We start from the raw sequence: 20869 nt of genomic DNA, 5'->3' as shown, positions 1-20869 counted from the left end.
TCGTCAAAGATTTCTCAGCAGCTATTTATCGCAGATACTTGAAATTTTTACACACTATTTGTTTAGGCATGCCATATTGTGGGATATATTTCTGTACCAATCGGATGCCAGCTTTCGACATTGCTTATTTTGCATATTCACATCACAGCAGGGGTATCACTAGTGAGCATTGGCTCACAGATATCGTTCTTTATGAGAAAAATATATAATGTCAGGTGCCAGTGAATTGACAGCAAGGTCTCTTGTGGTGGCATAGTGCCTATATTTTATTTATTCCATTAATCCTTAAATTTCCATTCCTATTACTTTGTGTATGCATCTTTGTACACAGAGTTATTTCTAAAAATATTCTTACTGCGACGTAAATTACATGAACATCCCCAGGAACCAACTGTAATCTATTACCGTATTTGCCATTACATACTTCTTAAAATGATAGCATAGTATACTGATTAAAGCCACAGAACTAATGAATTAAGATAAAATGAAAACACAAAAATACAAATGCTGAATTTAATTTACTTTGAAACTGTGAGGCGGGGAAACGAAACTGTGGAGAGGGGAAATTTAGGTCCTGTTTTTCACTCTCATCTCATTGTTGACGGATATTTTTTTTTAAAAAGAGGATAAATTTAAAACATTTGTGTTAAGATGAATATAAATTTAGGCAAAATCTTAAAACAAGTTTGATTCGGAAGTAAATAACAACCCTATAATATTTGCATTGACTAAAGAATAAAGATTGGTTCCCCTGCAATAATTTATTCTAACATAACATTAACCTGTAAAGCAATGTGTTTTCCCTCAAAAAAATCTACATGTAATATTAAAATATGAAAATATTCTACCCATCATCTTGCATTGGGTTTTACATTGAAAAATTTTAGATGTACATGTACTTAAAAACAAATACTGTAAATATGCACATGCACATACATTGCAACAGATGAAAGCATCTTTAAAATACATGTACATGTACATCAATGTATATATATATCGTGAATATTTACAAAACTATCAACAACCAATATGCTTTCAGCAATATCACAAAATGCAGTTAAAGCCTTTTATAGAACACCAGCTGTGATCACACACCATAGTAAAACTTCCAGTTACGAGACAAGAAGAATCGTCTGATCAGAAGAATGGCGATGGCTAGTCCGATGAAGAACACCATCAGGTTGGCCACACTTAGGCCTGATCGTCTGTGTTGATGGTCAACGATCTCGGCGCTCTGACCCACTCTACCTACCGGTGCCCTATACTGCACATTAATCCCATCATCCTCCACCAGCCTCTGTCTTAGTCCCTCATTTGACCTTTGACCTGTAGGAACATTGGTCGATTGCTGTGGCTGTGAAGAGGATGTGTCTGTACTTGACTGGATAGAAGGTGAGGATTTCTGAGGTTCTTGATTGGAATTTTCAGATCCTGGAGGAGAAATGTCAGGAGAAGCGGTTGAATCCATACCCTCACTGGATTCATTATTTGCTGAAGAAGATGTTGAGGTGATGTTTTCCACTTTTGTGGGCTCGGAGCTGGATGGTGCAGTCTGAGGTCGTACAGATTGGGTACTTGTTGGCAGTTTGGTAGCTAGGGGTTGTGGTTGGGGTATTTGTGTACTAGCTTGTGTTGCTTGTGGTGGAGAATTAGTCATGGGCTGAGAGAGTTGTGATGGAGGCATTTGTCCTGGAAACATCATTGAGGGAGGAACAGGAAACCGACCCATCATAAAGGGATTCATTTGCCATTGCTGCATGAAAGCATTTTGTGGCCCTGGGGGAAACATTCCTGGTATAAAAGGGGGAGGTGGGGGAAATCTGGGTACAGTCGCACTTCCCCCTCCTCCTCCTGGGTGCATCTGAAAGGGGAGAAAACTGGGAAAATTGGGTATTCCCATCATGGGAGGTGGAAAAGGAAATCCATTGTTGAACACAGGGTTAGCAAAGTTAGTTGGTGATTGTGGATTTGACTGAGTTTGATCATTGGTCGGTGATGAAGGGGTTGTCTCCTGGTTAGCTGCTGTTACATTGTCACCGGGTTTTTTCTCGGCCTGAAAAACATTGTTAATATCTGTTTTTATCAACAACAACAATAAAAAAAATCTCCAAAAACCTTAATCATCATTTGCATTAATATGAATGTTTCATCAATTTTACATCCAATTCATCTCAGTAGTTGAAAGACTTGAAAATGATTATTCATTTGATTTAGAATATGCACCCATTTTCTACATTACCATTAAGGCATCTTAATGGTTAAGTGAAATACATGTATAGTACAGGTGTTTAGTATAGTATACCTGGAAATTGATCTGACTGGCCAGTTCCTTTGCCTCTTCTGAAGTCTTTTTGGATTCTTCAGACTCTTCAGTCATTGGCTTCAGGATATAGTTTATGATTCCACATGTGGGGCACTTCCACTCTTTGCTCCTTAGAATCAAAATTAGACAATAATTTTCAGTACTATAAAAGTGATTATTTAATCTTAGCACTGGGAAAATTTACACTAGTTATGCTGTAAACTTAGAACCGTATGAAATATCCCCACGCACTTGGTAAAAAAACTTGAAAGTGGTAAATCTCACATCTGCATATTTAATACCCACATATATTGTTAGACTATAGAAAATGCATACTTAATCACCAGAATGTATAACTCATTTTCTTGAAGAAATATTTTTACAATATTGCTTGACAATAAGATAATGAACATGTAAATACCTATTGGCCAGTTTCTTCCTTTCCTCTGGAGGATAATCCAAGGACCCAATAGCTCCAGCACCATGGGTAGGCATAAAACCAATTATAGCCAGCAATGCAGTGCGAACTGATGAAAAGAGTCATTTTGAATAGTGATTTTCAGTACAGGCTTAAAAATGCATGGGAATTCTAGTGTTTAGCCAATGATTACAATTTTAATTTTCACATGCTATTGATTCCAAATAAAAGGACTATAATAACAGAAACAATATAGCCTTTTCACTGGCTTTTCAGTGATAATTTTATCAGGGAGCTTCCCATTGCCAAGAAGTGTGAGAATTTATATGTACATGTATGTTAAAAATAACATTTAAAATCATTAACAAACAAAGAACTCACTGGACCAAGATGGCTGCCAAGACTCTGGATGATGCCCAGAAATACTAAGGCATATTTTTTTATTGGTCTCAAATCTACCATTCGGCTGTTTAAAAAAAAAGAAACAAGCATACTATGCATACCAATCACACACACACAAAAAATCATATTTATATCATGAGCTGTATTGCAGACCATTTATAATTTAATTCATTCTAGCAGGTCTTGTTCATATTAATTTAAAAGTTAAATTTAAAAAAAAGCGAATTGAAAGATAAACAATCTGAACACAGAATTATAACCTTAAAAAGTGGAACAACATTTTTATAAACAAGATAATTTCTTTGGTATCAGCAGTGACTCATGATCATTTTATTCTTATCTTAAAAATATAATATTTTTCCAAATGATTTAGAAATCCATAAAGTAAGGTGAGAGGGAAACTGGATAGACTTACTGTGAGAAGTATAATACTCGGGGGCTTCATTGGGTACTCTGGGGGTAGAACAATCCTCCCATGATAAATGCCCCCGCTGAAGTCTGTGTCAGAGGGTCCTCTTATTGTAAAGTGCCACTCAAATAGATTGTCCTGTAAGACAAGATATCAGATTAGTCCATGTGTATTTATTCTTTTGTTTGTCGATTTAAACACAATAGATCTAACATGACAATGTATAGGAGTATATTGATGCATATGTATTAAATTTAGCAACATGAATTGGTTTTTTTTAATGACAATAGAACTTGTAAGAAAATGTAAACTTTGATAGGGGTTTCAAGAATATGTAATATCTCATTGTTTTAAAGTTTTTGAGATCTACATCTATATGGTTACAGTATATTTATGAAAATTTCTAGGTAAATAGTGACACCATTTCATTGTTGATTTCATGCACACATGAAAGTACTTTGATTGCATCGCATTCTAACTTGTTTTAAGCTAAACTCCTACAACACTGTCATAGCACAAACTATTTATTAGTATACAATAATCACCTCTAGAGGTTGCGCATAATACTGCTCTGTTGCCTCACTCAGTTCCTGGGCCTCCTTCATGAGCCTCTTCACAGCTGAAAAATTAAATTAGAATGTACTTCATATATATATGCATCATGGTATTTCTCTCTCTCTCTCCCTCTCTCTCATTTTTTCCATATATCTCTGATATCTCACCATTTTAAACTATACTTTATACACCTGTTTTACATGCATAACCTGTGTGTTCTAAAAATATGGTTTTTCATGTTTTATAACAATGACATAGACACATGCATAGAGCTTAATTCATACAAATTTAACCAGGAGGATCAATTTAGTTTTGTTATGTTCAAACAAGTGAGTAAAATCACTCTTGTTGAATAGACACTTTGTCGTCACAAAAGTTTTTTTTTTTTTTACAATGTGCGAATCATATCATGCATATTATTATTTCATTTGTATCTTGGACATGTCAATTATTCTAAATTGAGGAATCAAGAAACATAAATAACATTATGTCTCTGGAAGAATCTCATCTTTAAAATTTCTGATTGGTGAAATCAGGGACGTATATACTAAGTTAGTATATACGATCCTGGTGAAATATTTATCTAAGATTGAGTTTTATAGATAAAATATAGGCATTTATGATTTTTAGCGTGAACTTTTAAAACGTTACAGTGTGCGATGCATTAAATTTGGGTTTATAAAAAGCAAGAAAAATTAAATAATACCTGGACTTCTGGTACTGTACATGCCCTGCATTTTATCGGAGTGAAAAGAACAAATGCAAAATGAATAGATCTAGCAGGAAGTTTACGTGTAAAAATATTGATATTTTTATTACTTTCACTTTCGAGAACAGTCACATATGTAAGTACTCAATTCATTGGACGAAGGGGGAAATATTCACCAATCAGCAAATCCATAAGAAATGGATATACGATGTATAAATTAGAGTCGTGATTGGGGGCCAAAAATGATCCGGAAAGTATACCTATCACCAAAATGATTACCATGCATATGTAATTACATGTACTTCTTCAATCTTACATTATAAGTCTTCATAAAAAAATCAATAATTATAATAAGGTCTTCAGCAACCCTTGAACATTTCAAAATATGCACTTATTTTATCTAAAAGGAATTCTCGCGTATTGTTTACTATATGTTTTCATTTCTATTTCAAACATTATGTTTAAAATATGATTACACGATAACCAGCGCATTTTATAACATGATGATCACACGAGTGCTCAATGCCATGGTGACCGGACAAGGAAGGGAAAATACCTGGATCCCCAATGTTAGATTGTGAAAGTTTGTAGTTTTCTTTATGAATATATATACAGGTGATTGGTTTTTACAATGGTTGGCTATTTATATAGTAACTAGTACGCATGAGTGGAGAGCCATTCGAAGGCTCAGATTCTTAACTTAGTTCACGTATTAGAGATATTCCCACCCACCCAACCCTTGTTATGATATGTTATTTGTAATAATCGATTTGCTATCAGTATTGAAGTTTATAATTTATCTTTTGTAGTTTGATGATTGTACATATGGATGGAGTTAAACGAGAGATTGATTGATCGAGTTGATTTACTGTGATTGGATTTGATAAGAAACAGAAAAATAGAATTTATGTAATGTGGTTGAATAAAATCTGAGCGCTTCGCCTCCTATCCTATAATAATGTGTTGTTTTATATGGTAAATAATTCATGTTCGTTTGAGTGTAACGAACTAAGAACATAATTACCGGTCCTCCCTCTACTACCAAGAACCCATTTGGTCCTGTCGGCATCACTAGAGACAGCCAGGGTCGAATCCTGACATCAGACCTATTCAACGACCGTATCCACATCCTGGATCAGGACGGACAGTTCCACCGCTACATTGACAACTGTCGTTTACAGCGTCCGTGGGGTTTGTGTGTGAAAATTCAATATTACATGTAAACAGACTGTATTTTACCGGTAATAAAGAATGATGTGAAATACGACCGCCAGAAATTGGCTAGTTACTATAGTATGTTTTTAAAATCTTTCTCCGAGCCCTGAAGGTGTAAGGGGCTGATACTTATCCCCAGTTTCCGTGGTGCTTTAAAACGTTAACGGATGAGGGTCATCGACTCCCCTGGCCTAAACTGGACACCAGTCCATCGCAGGATAACTCACAGCGTATAAGCTGGTACCCAATTTCAGCTGGATGGACTGAGACAAAATGCCTTGTCTAAGGGCACAACATACAGCTATAAAGAAATAAACCTTTTCAGAGATATTCACTTACATTATAGATTTTTTCATTACAAGTAAAAAAAAAAAAAGATTTTTTAATTAGGTGAAGCACATATCATATAACAGCAAACATGGTAAAATGAAACTGGTGATGAAAAGTTTTAATTGAGGTTGATGTTGTGTACAAAAAATGCATATTCTCTATGATCAAATGAATTGCGATACACAACGATTATGTATTTCTTGTGAAGGACATACCCCCCCCCCCCCCACACACACACACATACACATTGAGAAAATGAAGCAGCATAACATGTCTTTAGTTAAGTGAACAAATTGAAGGATGTTCTTATTATAAATGTACGACGACTAAATTCTGTTGCTAATACGGAAGCAAAGCGAAAGTGTTTCCAACCAAAGGACCCATTTGTCTTACTTTTAAAATGCATTAATTATGTTATTAATTAATCTTGTTAAAATTGATCGAGGTTTTAAAATAATAATAGATCTGAACCGTATCCTGTGGCTTAGAGTTACATAATTATGCAGCGTGTTAATTAACACTATGAATTAAGCCTAATCTGATCAAATCCCAACACATATGTGTTACTACATGAACGTATAATCGGTATCGCTCTCTTATTCACAATTACAATTAATCATTCACAGAGATGTATAATTGTGAGGATTTAAATCCGTGTCTTCAAAAGAAATTGGATTTTAAATTGAATCAGTCATGCAGTCGTGACGTTTGGGCTACGACCCGTTCATTATGCTCAATGATCCAACTACATACATGTATGTCACGGCGGAGAGGATCTCTTCATTGAAGTGTACAGGTACCGGGTATTTAAAAAGTCCTGGCGATATAAAACATAAATAAACAAACCCACATACAATCACAGAGGGCGACCTGCGGTATTTAGAATTCTTGCGATTGATTTTGCATTGGAATAAATCTTGATGTTAACGAAACAGGTCAGTTATCATTCTTTTAAAGATTATTTTTATTCGTGGATATTTATGCTACGTTTGGAGTTTTTTTATGTAACTGATTTCGAAATTTACATGTTGCAATCTATCATACTATCATGATTATATTCTAGAGTTTTGAATTGAAAAAAAAAAGATTAATAATTTATTGAGAGACGAACAAACAGAGAGAGAGAGAGAGAGAGAGAGAGAGAGAGAGAGAGAGAGAGAGAGAAGGGTTGATCACATTGACTTGTATTGATGATTGGCAGATAAATATCTGTACATAAATATGTGAAGTGTACATGTATGTCTATCTGTACGTATATTGTTCTATTCACAGATCGAGGGTCGCACTGTTTATATAGATCACGTAAACGTTGAATTTAATCGGTATAAATTACCCCTCTTATCTATAAAATAAATCGCTGATATTCTGAATAATATATGACACAATTATGCATTTATGACCACGTGCCCTAAATGTACATGTAGATGTCTGTAGACAACCCTGTCTATCGGTATGGCGGTATCCACGCTGTTAATATAGAAAGCATTGCATAGCTATTTAATGAGCAGAAATTATTTGTGAATATATAGTTCTTTCCTTATGTAGTGATAGCCAATTTAGTGTAAAATGTCTAATTTTTACACTCAGGGTTTTGTTTTAGCAAATTTTACATTTATTGTAATATGGAAGGCAAGTACATGTACACAGCCTTCCTATATAATTATATTGTGTACATGTTCACATCAATTTCTATTGTATTACATCTGGCTCTGATTTCACAAAAAAACTCGAGTTTTTGCCTAAGTTTAATCTCAAATCCTGAAAAAACTCAAATATTTGAGTATATCTTTGTATTGGGAGAGGGCAGCTTAGTATTGGAACTTGTGCCCGATCCCATTATGATTTATGTATATGTACAATAAAAATGTGTTCAAATCAAGTGATGTACGTAATAAATCATAATAGAATCCATTTACCTCGTCAATATATGTTAGACCACGATATTGATATGAAGAAATATCCCTTAATGTAAATCAATTGAAAGAATATATTATATATACCGTGTTATTAATATGTATTATATATGTTTAGAAATTCCCTTGTGTAGTACCAAATTTTGCACCAGGTTCCTTTTAATTGTGAGCATATATTGAATTAATCGACTTTCTAAAATTATGAAAATATCACGACTGATTTAATTATCTATCATTATCAATAAGCTTAATAAAATTTCCGGAGTTAATATCCATATAACAATAAAACGCGATGAAATTTTGATATGAGACGAATCTACCTCGTATTAAAGGAATTAGGCACAACTGACCAAAGCGTTATATGAATCCATTTTCCCCAGTCATGCATATCTCATGAGGGGATACAACCTGAATGGATGGTGAAAAATTTCAATTAACAAAAATCGATATTGTGTGCTTTTAATCATGGACATTTAAAAGTTTACAAATAACTAAAAGAAGCTAGGAAAAAAGAAAGAATGTGTGTTTTATTATCCAATAGTTTCACCAGACACTATTAAGATATTGTTGCCGATACCCTGTAAATTAATAGATGTAATTTATGTGTTTAAATAAAATAACTCGTGCAAACCCCAAGTAAATCATGTTTAATGAATACTAGTAATAGCAGAATGACAGAACACTACCGCTTATAGCAGAAAATATAAATGGTTGTTTCTAAAAGAATTAAAATACCCTGGACTCAGCACAACTACTTTAACCTAGTGTCAACACAGAAATAAACAGAGAATTGAACATTTTGCAAAATCAATGCCCTAGACCTAAAAAAAGATCGCTAAGAGAAAAAATATTTTTTTCACATCATATCGAAACTGCATATAATGACCAAGGCAACGAGAGAGAGAGAGAGAGAGAGAGAGAGAGAGAGAGAGAGAGAGAGAGAGAGAGAGAGAGAGAGAGAGAGAGAGAGAGAGGAGGGTTGATCACATTGCGACTTGTATTGATGATTGGCAGATAAATATCTGTACATAAATACAGATGTATGTACAGCGTACATGAACATGTACGTCTATCTGTACGTATATTTTTCTATTCACAGATCGAGGGTCGCACTGTTTCTATAGATCACGTAAACGTTGATTTTAATCGGTATAAATTACCCCTCTTATCTATAAAATAAATCGCTGATATTCTGAATAATATATGACACAATTATGCATTTATGACCACATGCCCTATATGTACATGTAGATGTCTGCAGACAACCCTGTCTATCGGTATGGCGGTATCCACGCTGTTAATATAGAAAGCATTGCATAGCTATTTAATGAGCAGAAATTATTTGTTAATATATAGTTCTTTCCTTATGTAGTGATAGCCAGTTTAGTGTAAAATGTCTAATCTTTTACACTCAGGGTTTTGTTTTAGCAAATTTCACATTTATTGTAATATGGAAGGCAAGTACATGTACACACAGTACCTATAATTATGTTGTGTACATGTGCACATCAATTTCTATTGTATTACATCTGGCCCTGATTTCAACAAAAAAAAAAATCGAGTTTTTGCCTAAGTTTAATCTCAAATTCTGAAAAAACTCAAATATTTGAGTATATCTTTGTATTGGGAGAGGGCGGTCTTAGTATTGGAACTTGTGCCCAATCCCATTATGATTTATGTGTATGTACAATAAAAATGTGTTCAAATCAAGTAATGTACGTAATAAATCATAATAGAATCCATTTACCTCGTCAATATATGTTAGACCACGATATTGATATGAAGAAATATCCCTTAATGTAAATCAATTGAAAGAATATATTATATATACCGTGTTATTAATATGTATTATATATGTTTAGAAATTCCCTTGTGTAGTACCAAATTTTGCACCAGGTTCCTTTTAATTGTGAGAATATATTGAATTAATCAACTTTCGAAATTTATGAAAATATCACGACTGATTTAATTATCAATCATTATCAATAAGCTCTATAAAATTTCCGGAGTTAATATCCATCCAACAATAAAACGCGATGAAATTTTGATATGAGACGAATCTACCTCGTATAAAAGGAATTAGGCACAACTGACCAAAGCGTCATATGAATCCATTTTTCCCAGTCATGCATATCTCATGAGGGAATAGAAGCTGAATGGATGGTGAAAAATTTCAATTAACAAAAATCGATATTGTGTGCTTTTAATCATGGGCATTTAAAAAAGTTTACAAATAACTAAAAGAAGCTAGGAAAAAAGAAAGAATGTGTGTTTTATTATCCAATAATATCACCAGACACTATCAAGATATTGTTGCCGATACCCTGTAAATTAATAGATGTAATTCATGTGTTTGAATAAAATAACTCACATGAACTATATCTGCAAACCCCAAGTGAATCATGTTTAATGAATACTAGTAATAGCAGAATGACAGAACACTACCGCTTATAGCAGAAAATATAAATGGTTGTTTCTAAAAGAATTTAAAAAAACCCTGGACTCAGCACAACTACTTTAACCTAGTGTCAACACAGAAATAAACAGAGAATCGAACATTTTGCAAAATCAATGCCCTAAACCTAAAATAAGATCGCTAAGAGAATTTTTTTTTCCACATCATATCCAAACTGCCTATAATGACCAAGGCAACGAGAGAGAGAGAGAGAGAGAGAGAGAGAGAGAGAGAGAGAGAGAGAGAGAGAGAGAGAGAGAGAGAGAGAGAGAGAGAGAGTTTGCATTGATTTTGAGAGAGGGTAATACAAATATTTATATTTTGTTTATATTTTAAGCAATAAGGTGAAATACACATAGTTACCTGAAAAGTTCTGCCACAATCGTGCTCATTTAGCCTCTGTTTAATGTTGGCAATTCAAATAGTGGATTGCATGCGAATAGGTTTTAAGCTTCAGGGTGCCATCGACTCACCTTCATGTCCTTCTCCCACGTAATAGTGAGAAATGGGGAAAAGCATTTGTTAAGAAGTTCACTAGGTTGTTACATATGCGTGATCAATCAATCTTTCAAGAAGTGCTTCACTAAGAAGATTTTTTTATAACGTGACTAAAAAAACTTTAATAATAACTTCAAAAACAAAATCTTTAAAGCTGATTTTCTAGCTAAAGATAATTTATATATTTTAATCTTTAACAGAACAGAAGACGAGAAGAATCCGTTCCATATATTATACATGTATCGACTGCGATTGGATTGGCGGACCATTAATTATAATATTGTAGATGTCAACGGTATTCAACACAGGTCTCGGCCATTTGGCTGGAAGTAAAATAGAAATCCTGATCAGCTGCACCAATTTGGCGGATCTGGACGATTTCACGAAGTCCGACCCGATGTGTGTGCTGTTTGTCCGACAGTTCGGACAGTGGAAGGAGTATGACAGAACAGAGGCAATTAGAAACACACTGAACCCCCAGGTAGGAATACCAAAATATAAAATTCTGAAATAACTAATTCGATCCTCATCTATGTAAACCAAGTTTTATTCGTGGCGATTTAATTTCGCGTTTAACAAGTATTGCGGTTACTTTTTCTGTTGATATTTTAATTTTTTAGACAGACACTGTATTCTTATTTGCGATGAGAAATGTTCGCTACGACGAAGCCCTAAAGACTTTCAATTTCGATAAAATTTTCTAGCAAGCAAATAATTGGTTTAAAAGATCTTCAAAAAATCTCAAACATGTTTTTTAACATAACAGGCATTTGTCCAATTTTGATATTTTTTTTCTATATAGAAATTTATAGAAAATTAATGGACAATAATTTCTGTTAATAAAACGTGTAACTTTGCTAAGAATAATTTATTAGAACATTCTTTTAGATATTCGAACGTAACTAAAGTTTTGATATTTGTTTTTTAAAGTTTGTTAAAAGCTTTGTTTTGGAGTTTGAGCCTGGTATGAACCAACAGCTGATGTTTTCTGTGTACGATATTGACAGCAGGTATGTACTCTCTCTCTCTCTCTCTCTCTCTCTCTCTCTCTCTCTCTCTCTCTCTCTCTCTCTCTCTCTCTAAAAGTATATAGCACAGCAGTTTTCAATTGATATTATTCTTTTATTTACATGTACGGTAGCCCAAATCCAAACACAAATTAGATTTAAGTGTCAATGGTTATCATAATAATAAGGATCCTTGATACAAATACATGTTTGTACATAAAAGTTCACATCAGGTTTTCAGATCAAAGGTCTGGAACAACTTATACGTATAACAGAAAGTTTGATAAGTGGACGTAGAGCCGTTAAAACTAGAACAAAAGATAAGGATATTAAGGGTTCAATATACAGTTGCTTATGTATATATGTTCTATGTATAATCATCATATTAATGCATTTTTAAAATGTAACATAAACAACAAATGTATAAGATATGTATAATTATACATATATCTTGTAGATCCCAGGACCTTAAGCACCATGACTATGTAGGAGCCGTAGAGGACCACCTCCATAACCTCATTGATGGGGACCAGCTAATCAAAACCACCAATAAAAATCTCCGAGTTCCGGGTTCGTGAGATTAATGTTGCATTGAACATTATTTGGATTTAATTTAAATTTCTATTTGAAATCCGGTTAAAAAAAAAAGATGTAATGAAAAGCGTGATGTTCGGTGACCTGTTTTATTATTCTCTCCATAGTATTTTCCAAATCGTGATGTAGATAAAATTGAATAATGATATTTATTTAAAGGTTGAAATCTATTAGGCATGAAAACTAACGTCTGCCGTTTGATGTTATTAAAAAAAACCTTGAAATCTACAAAAGTAAATTGTGCATGTATATCTCATTTGCAATCAATTCAAATATCCTGAAAGTTTGATTTAATCGAAAATGTGATCTGCGCACATTCTCCCCCATATGATGAAATACGTACTTTAGTAAAGGTATTTTTTATTCACAAAAGTTCTTTTTGTCTCTAAAGAAAATTACACACACTACACGTCTATGCAGTCGGATTTTTGAAAAGAGTTTAAAAATATATATATATATATATATATATATATATATATATATATATATATATATATACACACACACAGGATCATCAAAGCCAATATGTTAATAAAATAAAATGATGTAAATTACAGGTCATGCCAAAAGTAGAGGTCTAATCAGCATTACGACCGAAGTCATGAAGGAGTCTCGGAATAAAGTGTCCGTACATGTCGGGGGCCACAAATTGGACAAAAAAGGTGTACTGTCCCTGAATAAGGTAAAGATTATGCTTACCTATGTACATGAACAACCTCATTCATTGTTTATATATAAACGCCTTCTTAAACATATTGTAAAGCATTTATTAGCATTTGCAAAGAGATACATCTACATGCTAGTTATATGATTACCTATATTTACAACAGACAATCATTATGGACAATTCCAGTATTATTTTACCATTGAGACTTCACACATTTTGGACGTCTGCTCAGTATATATGCAGTAACGGCTATATTCCTATCATTTCTTCTTGTAATAGTCAAACTTATAACACACTTACAGTGTAATGTATATAGGTATTAAAGATCTAGAATATTGTCGTTGTAGCCGGACTCCTTTTTCCAAATCTCCCGGTGTATAGACGGTATGACGGGAACTACTTACCACCCCGTGTACCGGACAGAAACCGCCCTCAAATCGACCAGCCCCAGGTACAGTCTAGCGATATTCTCTTAATTCTCCGCCTTCATTCACAGTAATTGATCGCTACTTTAACTAACGGCTCTAATAGTCAACAATTTTTCTTACACCCTTTTGCTATGATCACAAAGCACATCTTTGACATATTCCAATTAGTTAAGCTATGTTTCTTTAAATTCATCTCTCTTTAATATAGCGTCGGATTTTTACAGAACCAAATAAATACATATTCTTGTTCGATTCTAAAAGGTACCAATGAATAGGTTTTCTAATACTTTGCTGAATATATTACTTTTGGTGAGTCTTATATGGCATTTGTGTTTTATACTTTTGTAGATGGCGACCGTTTGAGATAAACCTTCAACCTTTGTGCAATAGTGATTGGGATAGGGCAATTCAGTTCTCTGTCTGGCATTTTAGGTAACAAAAAAAGACTGCATGTTTCAGAAATGTGTATATTTTGTTTCATTTGAAAGTCAACCCAACTTATAAAATTTAGGGATGTCAATGAATACACGAAATAAAAATAAAAGATTATATAAATAATAGGAAAGTATTCAATACAAAATACACAAAAGAGACAGCTAAAAATATATGATAAAAATATATATTCAATAAAAATCAAAAATAAATATTACTATTAAATGAAACTTTTTAAATACAAATGGAAAATTGTACATATAAAAATTTTAAAAAAATATAACAATTAAAGGAAACTTTTAAAATACAAGTGGAAAATTAAAAAAAGAAAACAACAAAAAGAAACGTTCAAAATTCAAATGGAAAATTATAATAGAAATGAAAATCTTAGTTTACATTATAAATGTACATTTTACGATTTAAACTGAATTTATACAATTCAAACATAAAAATGTACAATACAAATGAAAATTTTTACAATACAGTTGGAACATCACACATTACAATTATATACAATGCAAATAGAAAATTCAAAACTTAACTTAATTGTTCCATTTTTAAGTAAAATATTTCAATATTGAAACATATTTTGGACAGTGGCAATGATTATCACATGATTGGACGCAAAAACACGACCCTGAGAGAAATGAGCAAAGAAGAAGGGTGAGTATGCGTCACAATAAAAAGGTTTATGTGCCACTCTCTATTCAACAATGACTTTAAATTCAATGTATTTCTGTTTTTATTGATGAATTTGTTAAACATAAAAAAAAAACCACGTCAGCGAACATTTACATTTTTTTAGGAATGGAAGTTTCATTCAGATTTACCTTTCGAGTCCAAAGAAGGAAACTAAAAATAAAAAGAATACCGTATCCGGTTCTCTGAGGTTCTTCCAGTTCAAGTATGATCATTCGAGTTTTCATTATATAAAAACCCCCATTAATTCTAGTTAATATACAAGTGGCTTAACTAGTTTATAAACATTATCAATGACTGTAATGAAGGTTTGTTGTTTCGTTTAGAATAGATATGCAATATTCCCTGTTTGACTTCATTAGAGGGGGGCTGCAAATCCAACCCGTAGTTGCAATAGATTTCACGGTGAGACGATTTTCAAAATGCTGCTTTGGTATATGATTAAACGATTTGAATATTAAAACTATGGTAAACCTTTTAACCAACAGATGTGCAAATATTATTTCAGGCTTCCAATGGTGCAATTGATGAAGAGTTATCACTCCACAGTGTTAACAACACGAGAGTAAGTATTGGTATACAATCGTATAAGAGATAACAAACTTAAAACCCATAACTACCCACTTTTTTTTTTTAAGACTGTTGCTTTTCGAAGATTTAAGCAAAATTGTCTTGCTGGGGTAAATATATAGATACAAGCTTATCTTTTAAATATATGAAGACGTTAGATATACATACACGTATTAGAAACAAGACATCTGGTTTAAAATTATATTTTAATTTCCATGATTTATATTTAATCAAATTGCTTACAAAGCTATTTCCGTAGGAATAAGAATATATCGAAATTGATATCAAGATATCAAAGGTACAAATATAACATTAAATTTAGAATACTTCTAAGTAATTTTCACGTCATCTTAAAAAAGGACTTAATGAATCATTGTTCTGGCGAATAATTGCAAACTATTGGTTTTTAAAAGTGAAAGATTGAAAGGCCAACAAATCTTTGTAAAAATGAAGTTGAAATTAAAAGACAACAATGACATATAATGCTACATTAATAATTGGGTTAAATAAGAAAACCAGTAAATATTAAATTATTTCAATAAAGTTTGTTCTTTTAAAACTCCACTTTTATATTTTAAATTTTACCTAGATATTATAAAAGATAGTCTTACCCGATGAAGTTTATGTGATAAATTGATATGTTTTCTCCCATCGTGATTAATCTTTTTTTGACCAATGAGAAGTTAGAGGTCATGAAAAGTAAAAGTGTTTGAATATGCTATTCAGTATTCTTCTATCATTGAATTTTTCAGGAGAACCAATACATGGATGCCATGGACACTCTAGGTGCCATGATATCTCAGTATAGCTCAGAACAACAGATAGCATTGTACGGCTTTGGAGCTAAGTGGAAACACAAAAAGAAAGTGTCCCACTGTTTTCCTCTCGTTAAAGAAGTTTTTGTCAAAGGAATCAAGGTATTTTTCTTGAACTGTGAATAAGATACTCAGTTTATAATGTATTTTGAAAGTTAGAACTCTGCCTTTGTAAGAACATAAAAAGAATACTTTATTTAGCTATTTCCACGTCGGTAATCGAATTTCGTTCAGAAAAAAGTTCTGGAGCTTGATTTGTAGGCAGATTTTTGGAGACAAAACTGTGTTTAAAATGCTATGTGGAAAGACAATAGGACAGTGGATTTTTATTTCGTGTCCAAAAAGTATAAATTGCCAAACAAATTTTGCAGCGTGCCTTTATATCGATCAACATTATATGTTGAATACAATAAGTTTAAAGAATGAAATTTATCAGAGAAAATTACCGCAAAAAAATCTGAAAAATATGTTGATTGTTTTAAACCTCAATTGTTATTTTCAAAATATCTTAAAGATCACAAAGATGTAAATGTATAAAATGTTTAATTCTGTCTTGAACAGAGTGCCATCGGTCAGTACGAGGACGTTCTTCCTTCACTGCACTTTTCGGGCCCAACTCAGTTGGCTCCTATGTTAGAGAAGGCAGCCGCTTTAGCAGAATCTCAGAATATGTCTCAAAACAAGCAGGTGTACACTGTATTACTGGTGATCACAGTAAGTATTCACAGAATGTTTCTGTCTTATATTAATAATCTACGATATGTTAAGAGTATATTGATATTTGATATGCTAAACCTTATCAACTTTATATCAAAATTTAGAGGAATTAGCGTTTTAGCGTTTATTATTTTGGTTTATCATAGTATGTCAATCAGATTCAGAAGCCTTGTGCATTTTTATTGTCAACTGTCAGAACCAGTTTACTTCATCGTGTCCTATAACCCCCAAGTTTTGATAAAAAAAAAAGTATTCAAAATGTTATAAAACATTTGTAAAAGCAAGTCTAATGCTCTTGCCTAACATATTCAAAAAAGAAGAAAAATTTGTTCTGAATCATGATGAAAAAATATGTTGCACGATCGTGATCAAAATTGCAGTCAATGATGTTTCATGTGGGTTAACAATCGTAGAAACGAACATTTTAAACCTTTATTTATCAAGGGTTTTGGTTGTTGTCATACTGATAATATTCTCTTTGTCATACTTATCAAGGATGGTGTCATCAATGATATCAATAGAACTCTAAGGAGGCTTATCGCCATCAGCCATCTGCCCTTGTCAGTCGTATTCATTGGTGTTGGTCCAGCGGACTTCACTCTCATGGTAAGAGACTCTTATATTAATGAATCGTGTTTATTTTCAAAGTGTTTAGAATTGTTCTCTATTGAAGTTCTTCTCAGTGTGGACACTATTTCAGAATAAACATTTTTTTTATGTCAAATGTAGGTAACGACGTATCTAAAGACTGCTCAATCCAATACTGTAAATTCCTTATATTGCACGAGTACTTAAATCCACAATCCCGCTGGTTTGTATCAAATTGCGAAAATATAAAATCGCGAACGCTGAACATTCTCCTTATTTCTTTCAGTTTTCAACTCTCAGAAAATAATTGCAACATTTTAAAATCCGCGAGGGATGCTTCTCGCGATTTTACATGGATATTAATTCCTCGCATTTAATTAGGAATTTACAGTATTACCTGGTAATTTGTTGTGGCATATCAGGTAGTGCAATATACTACCACCGTAATAGTTCTCGTTTTTTGATCAAGTATTCGTGTACTTTGCAGGAACAATTTCATATTGGCTTAGACACACCTTTACAAAACAAGAAGACACATGAAGTAGCTGTTCGGGCAAACACACACTTTGTAGCTTTTCGCAAGGAAAATATCAACACAGGAGGAAACGCAGCCCTGGTATGTATTTCGGCATAACGGTCGAAAAGCGAGGATTAAATACCATGCTAAGAATAAACTCAGGTCTAATATTTTGATATAAATTTCAGGATTTTAGTCGAGGGGAAATAATATAATAGACTCTTGGTAATTTGAATTTATCTTTTTAAAATCGTTAAAAATCAGATTTGTTTTTGATATGATGAATCAGTTATGAAATATTGCACAAAGATAATTTTGTCAATTCATTTGTCATCGCTCCTTACCAAGAGACTTACCAATGACCAATAGTATTATTATAGCTGTTTATTATATAATATCTAAAGCAGATAATGTTTTGATGGTATCACGGAATCATATGAAAGAGTTTGCGTGATTTTCTTAAAGGCAAAGGAAGCAATGGCAGCGTTATCTACTCAGATTGTTCAATACATGAAGAAAAACAACCTCATCCCAAACAAACCCAAGCTGATACGCAGTGACATACTGGAGTCTTTCAGTGATGACCAGGCTCCTAAACTATTACCGCAATCAACGTCTAGGACTAGTTTAATATCTGTAAAAACCGCAGGTAATAAATGATATTAGGTCATAAAATCAGCATTTCTCTGAGATATACAGTTACCGAGAACAAAAAAGATCTTCAATTGCACGTAAAACGAATACCTTGTTTTTACGAATCAATTGCATAAATGTTATGTTGATATAGTGATTAAAAAAAAATAAACACTAGAACAAACTACTACCATGAAATGTCAAATTTATCTGATTTTCTTTTAGATATATCAATCTCGTATTTAAAGTAAAAAGTCTGAAAAGACGAACTTTAAAAGTAAAATGTTAACAGTTCTTTGCAATAAATAGAACTTGATAGAAAATATATGTTGCGTTTTTTTCCCTTGTTTTAGGACCTTCTTGTCCAACCTGTGGAGCTCATATAGAACCAGGATCCCAGTTATTTAGTGACGTAATTAACACTTGTGTTACATGATAACTTAAATTCACTCTTTTATTGAATCGAAAGGACTATGTGCGGTATGGTCAAATATCTGCCCCCGATTTCAACCAATTTTTAAATAGTATCGTATAAAAATGAAATCTTCACAAATCATTGTAAAGAGGATTCCTATAACTTTAATCTTGATTTTAGTCATCATTGCTCACTCGCTGTTTCTCTATGACGTCACTTAAATGACCTAATTCCCGCAAATTTGCAAACAAATGATGATATTCTCATTTTTGCTCTTTATTTTGCATTCGGAAGTATAGAGCGCAGGTATGCTCAAGTGCGATTTTAACATATGTATTTCTTCAGATAGTTATACATATTATACTAAAAAATGGTACTTGAGCAAGCCTGCGCTCGATGTTTCCCAGTCGAAAAACCATCGGAAAACACCCATATTTTGCTACAAAACATCAATTTATCAAAATAATGCAATATTCATGACGTCATTTCTACATTATGACGTCACTGTGGTGATAACCTTTTACACCTTTATTTCCAATATGATTTTAACTATCTTTCACCTTATTTTAAGACTCTTTCTGAAACTTTGATTTTGGGGGGCAAAAATTGCATAAAACCGCACTTAGTCCTTTTAATGCAATATAAACTTTTCATTTATAAGAACGCAGTTGAAGATTTTAGATTTAAATCTTCATATACTGAAAATAAAGACATTTTTCAATTTTTATCTTGTTGCTATTATTCTAAAATGGATGAAATTGTTCTCTGTTGGTTTTTAGCAGGGCTCTGCTTAACGCAGAGTCCTGGCTCTAGGTAGACAATTCTTCAGTGTTGATATAAATGGTACGATCTTAAAAGTAGACAAGAAACTGAATAGCGACAAGTGAAAGCTTCTGTTACACAAAATATTTTTACAGAGAGATATGTTTTGTCAAATGATATAATTATGTTTTGTTGCTAAAAAAAATAACAAGGAGTGTTGTTTTTGCTGTTTACTTCATGAATACGTCTTTCTACACCGAAACTATGCATTTTGAATACATACATGTACAATGTGCATGAATTTCCTGGAACTACTTTCCAATGGATTGGTATCTGGCTGTAAATCAAAGAAATGGGATGGGGTGGGCACGCCCTTTAAAAAGCTTTTTTTCAAAACGCAATGCACTGCAGCTGGTGATTTTTTAAGACTGACATCGCGGGCATGTTAAGGCTTCCCGATGCGATATGTAGAAAGTCACTTGTCTGTACTTCATACGATATGACGTCATAATTAACTTTGACGTCACGATCTGCATTCCTGTCGATAGTTCTCAGGGAATGTATCTTAACGTTAAAAGTGAATTATATCAAACCAGTATAATACCGCATGTTTCCTTTATATAGATTTTGCGGTTAATTCTAGACGCACAGAATTCATTCATATTAAAAACCAGTATCAAATAATCGGCAGTTTTAAAGCTTCGTTTTAAGTTAAAGACTATTTATAAACTAGTGGTTTGGAGACTCTCCCTGCTACGTGTAAACAACTGAATGAAGAAATTTTAATGCATGTAAAACCAGCTTGGCGCAGGTGAAAGA

The 20869-nt window shown here is 33.0% G+C and overlaps 2 protein-coding genes across 2 annotated transcripts; one reads left to right on the top strand and one right to left on the bottom strand.

The window, feature by feature from the left end:
• Window positions 1-750: 750 nt before the first annotated feature.
• Window positions 751-4942, bottom strand: LOC128186009 (uncharacterized). The gene is made up of 7 exons (XM_052855741.1): window positions 4793-4942; window positions 4077-4150; window positions 3538-3669; window positions 3102-3186; window positions 2724-2829; window positions 2303-2432; window positions 751-2053 (listed from the first exon to the last, which is right to left on the bottom strand). The coding sequence occupies exons 1-7, from the start codon at window positions 4821-4823 to the stop codon at window positions 1088-1090; spliced, it is 1524 nt and encodes a 507-aa protein (XP_052711701.1). The 5' UTR covers window positions 4824-4942; the 3' UTR covers window positions 751-1087.
• A 2152-nt stretch (window positions 4943-7094) lies between these two features.
• Window positions 7095-19997, top strand: LOC128186297 (copine-9-like). The gene is made up of 18 exons (XM_052856096.1): window positions 7095-7275; window positions 11407-11687; window positions 12137-12216; window positions 12671-12783; window positions 13365-13489; window positions 13822-13925; window positions 14251-14334; window positions 14932-14997; window positions 15140-15238; window positions 15360-15438; window positions 15542-15598; window positions 16356-16520; window positions 16980-17132; window positions 17631-17741; window positions 18211-18339; window positions 18706-18889; window positions 19227-19341; window positions 19918-19997. The coding sequence occupies exons 2-17, from the start codon at window positions 11493-11495 to the stop codon at window positions 19307-19309; spliced, it is 1827 nt and encodes a 608-aa protein (XP_052712056.1). The 5' UTR covers window positions 7095-7275; window positions 11407-11492; the 3' UTR covers window positions 19310-19341; window positions 19918-19997.
• The last annotated feature ends 872 nt before the right edge of the window (window positions 19998-20869 follow it).

This window comes from Crassostrea angulata, chromosome 5, assembly GCF_025612915.1.
Source record: "Crassostrea angulata isolate pt1a10 chromosome 5, ASM2561291v2, whole genome shotgun sequence".
NCBI classification, from domain to species: Eukaryota; Metazoa; Mollusca; class Bivalvia; order Ostreida; family Ostreidae; genus Magallana; species Magallana angulata.
Note: the sequence above shows the minus strand (reverse complement) of the source record. Positions and strands in the feature narration are given on the sequence as shown.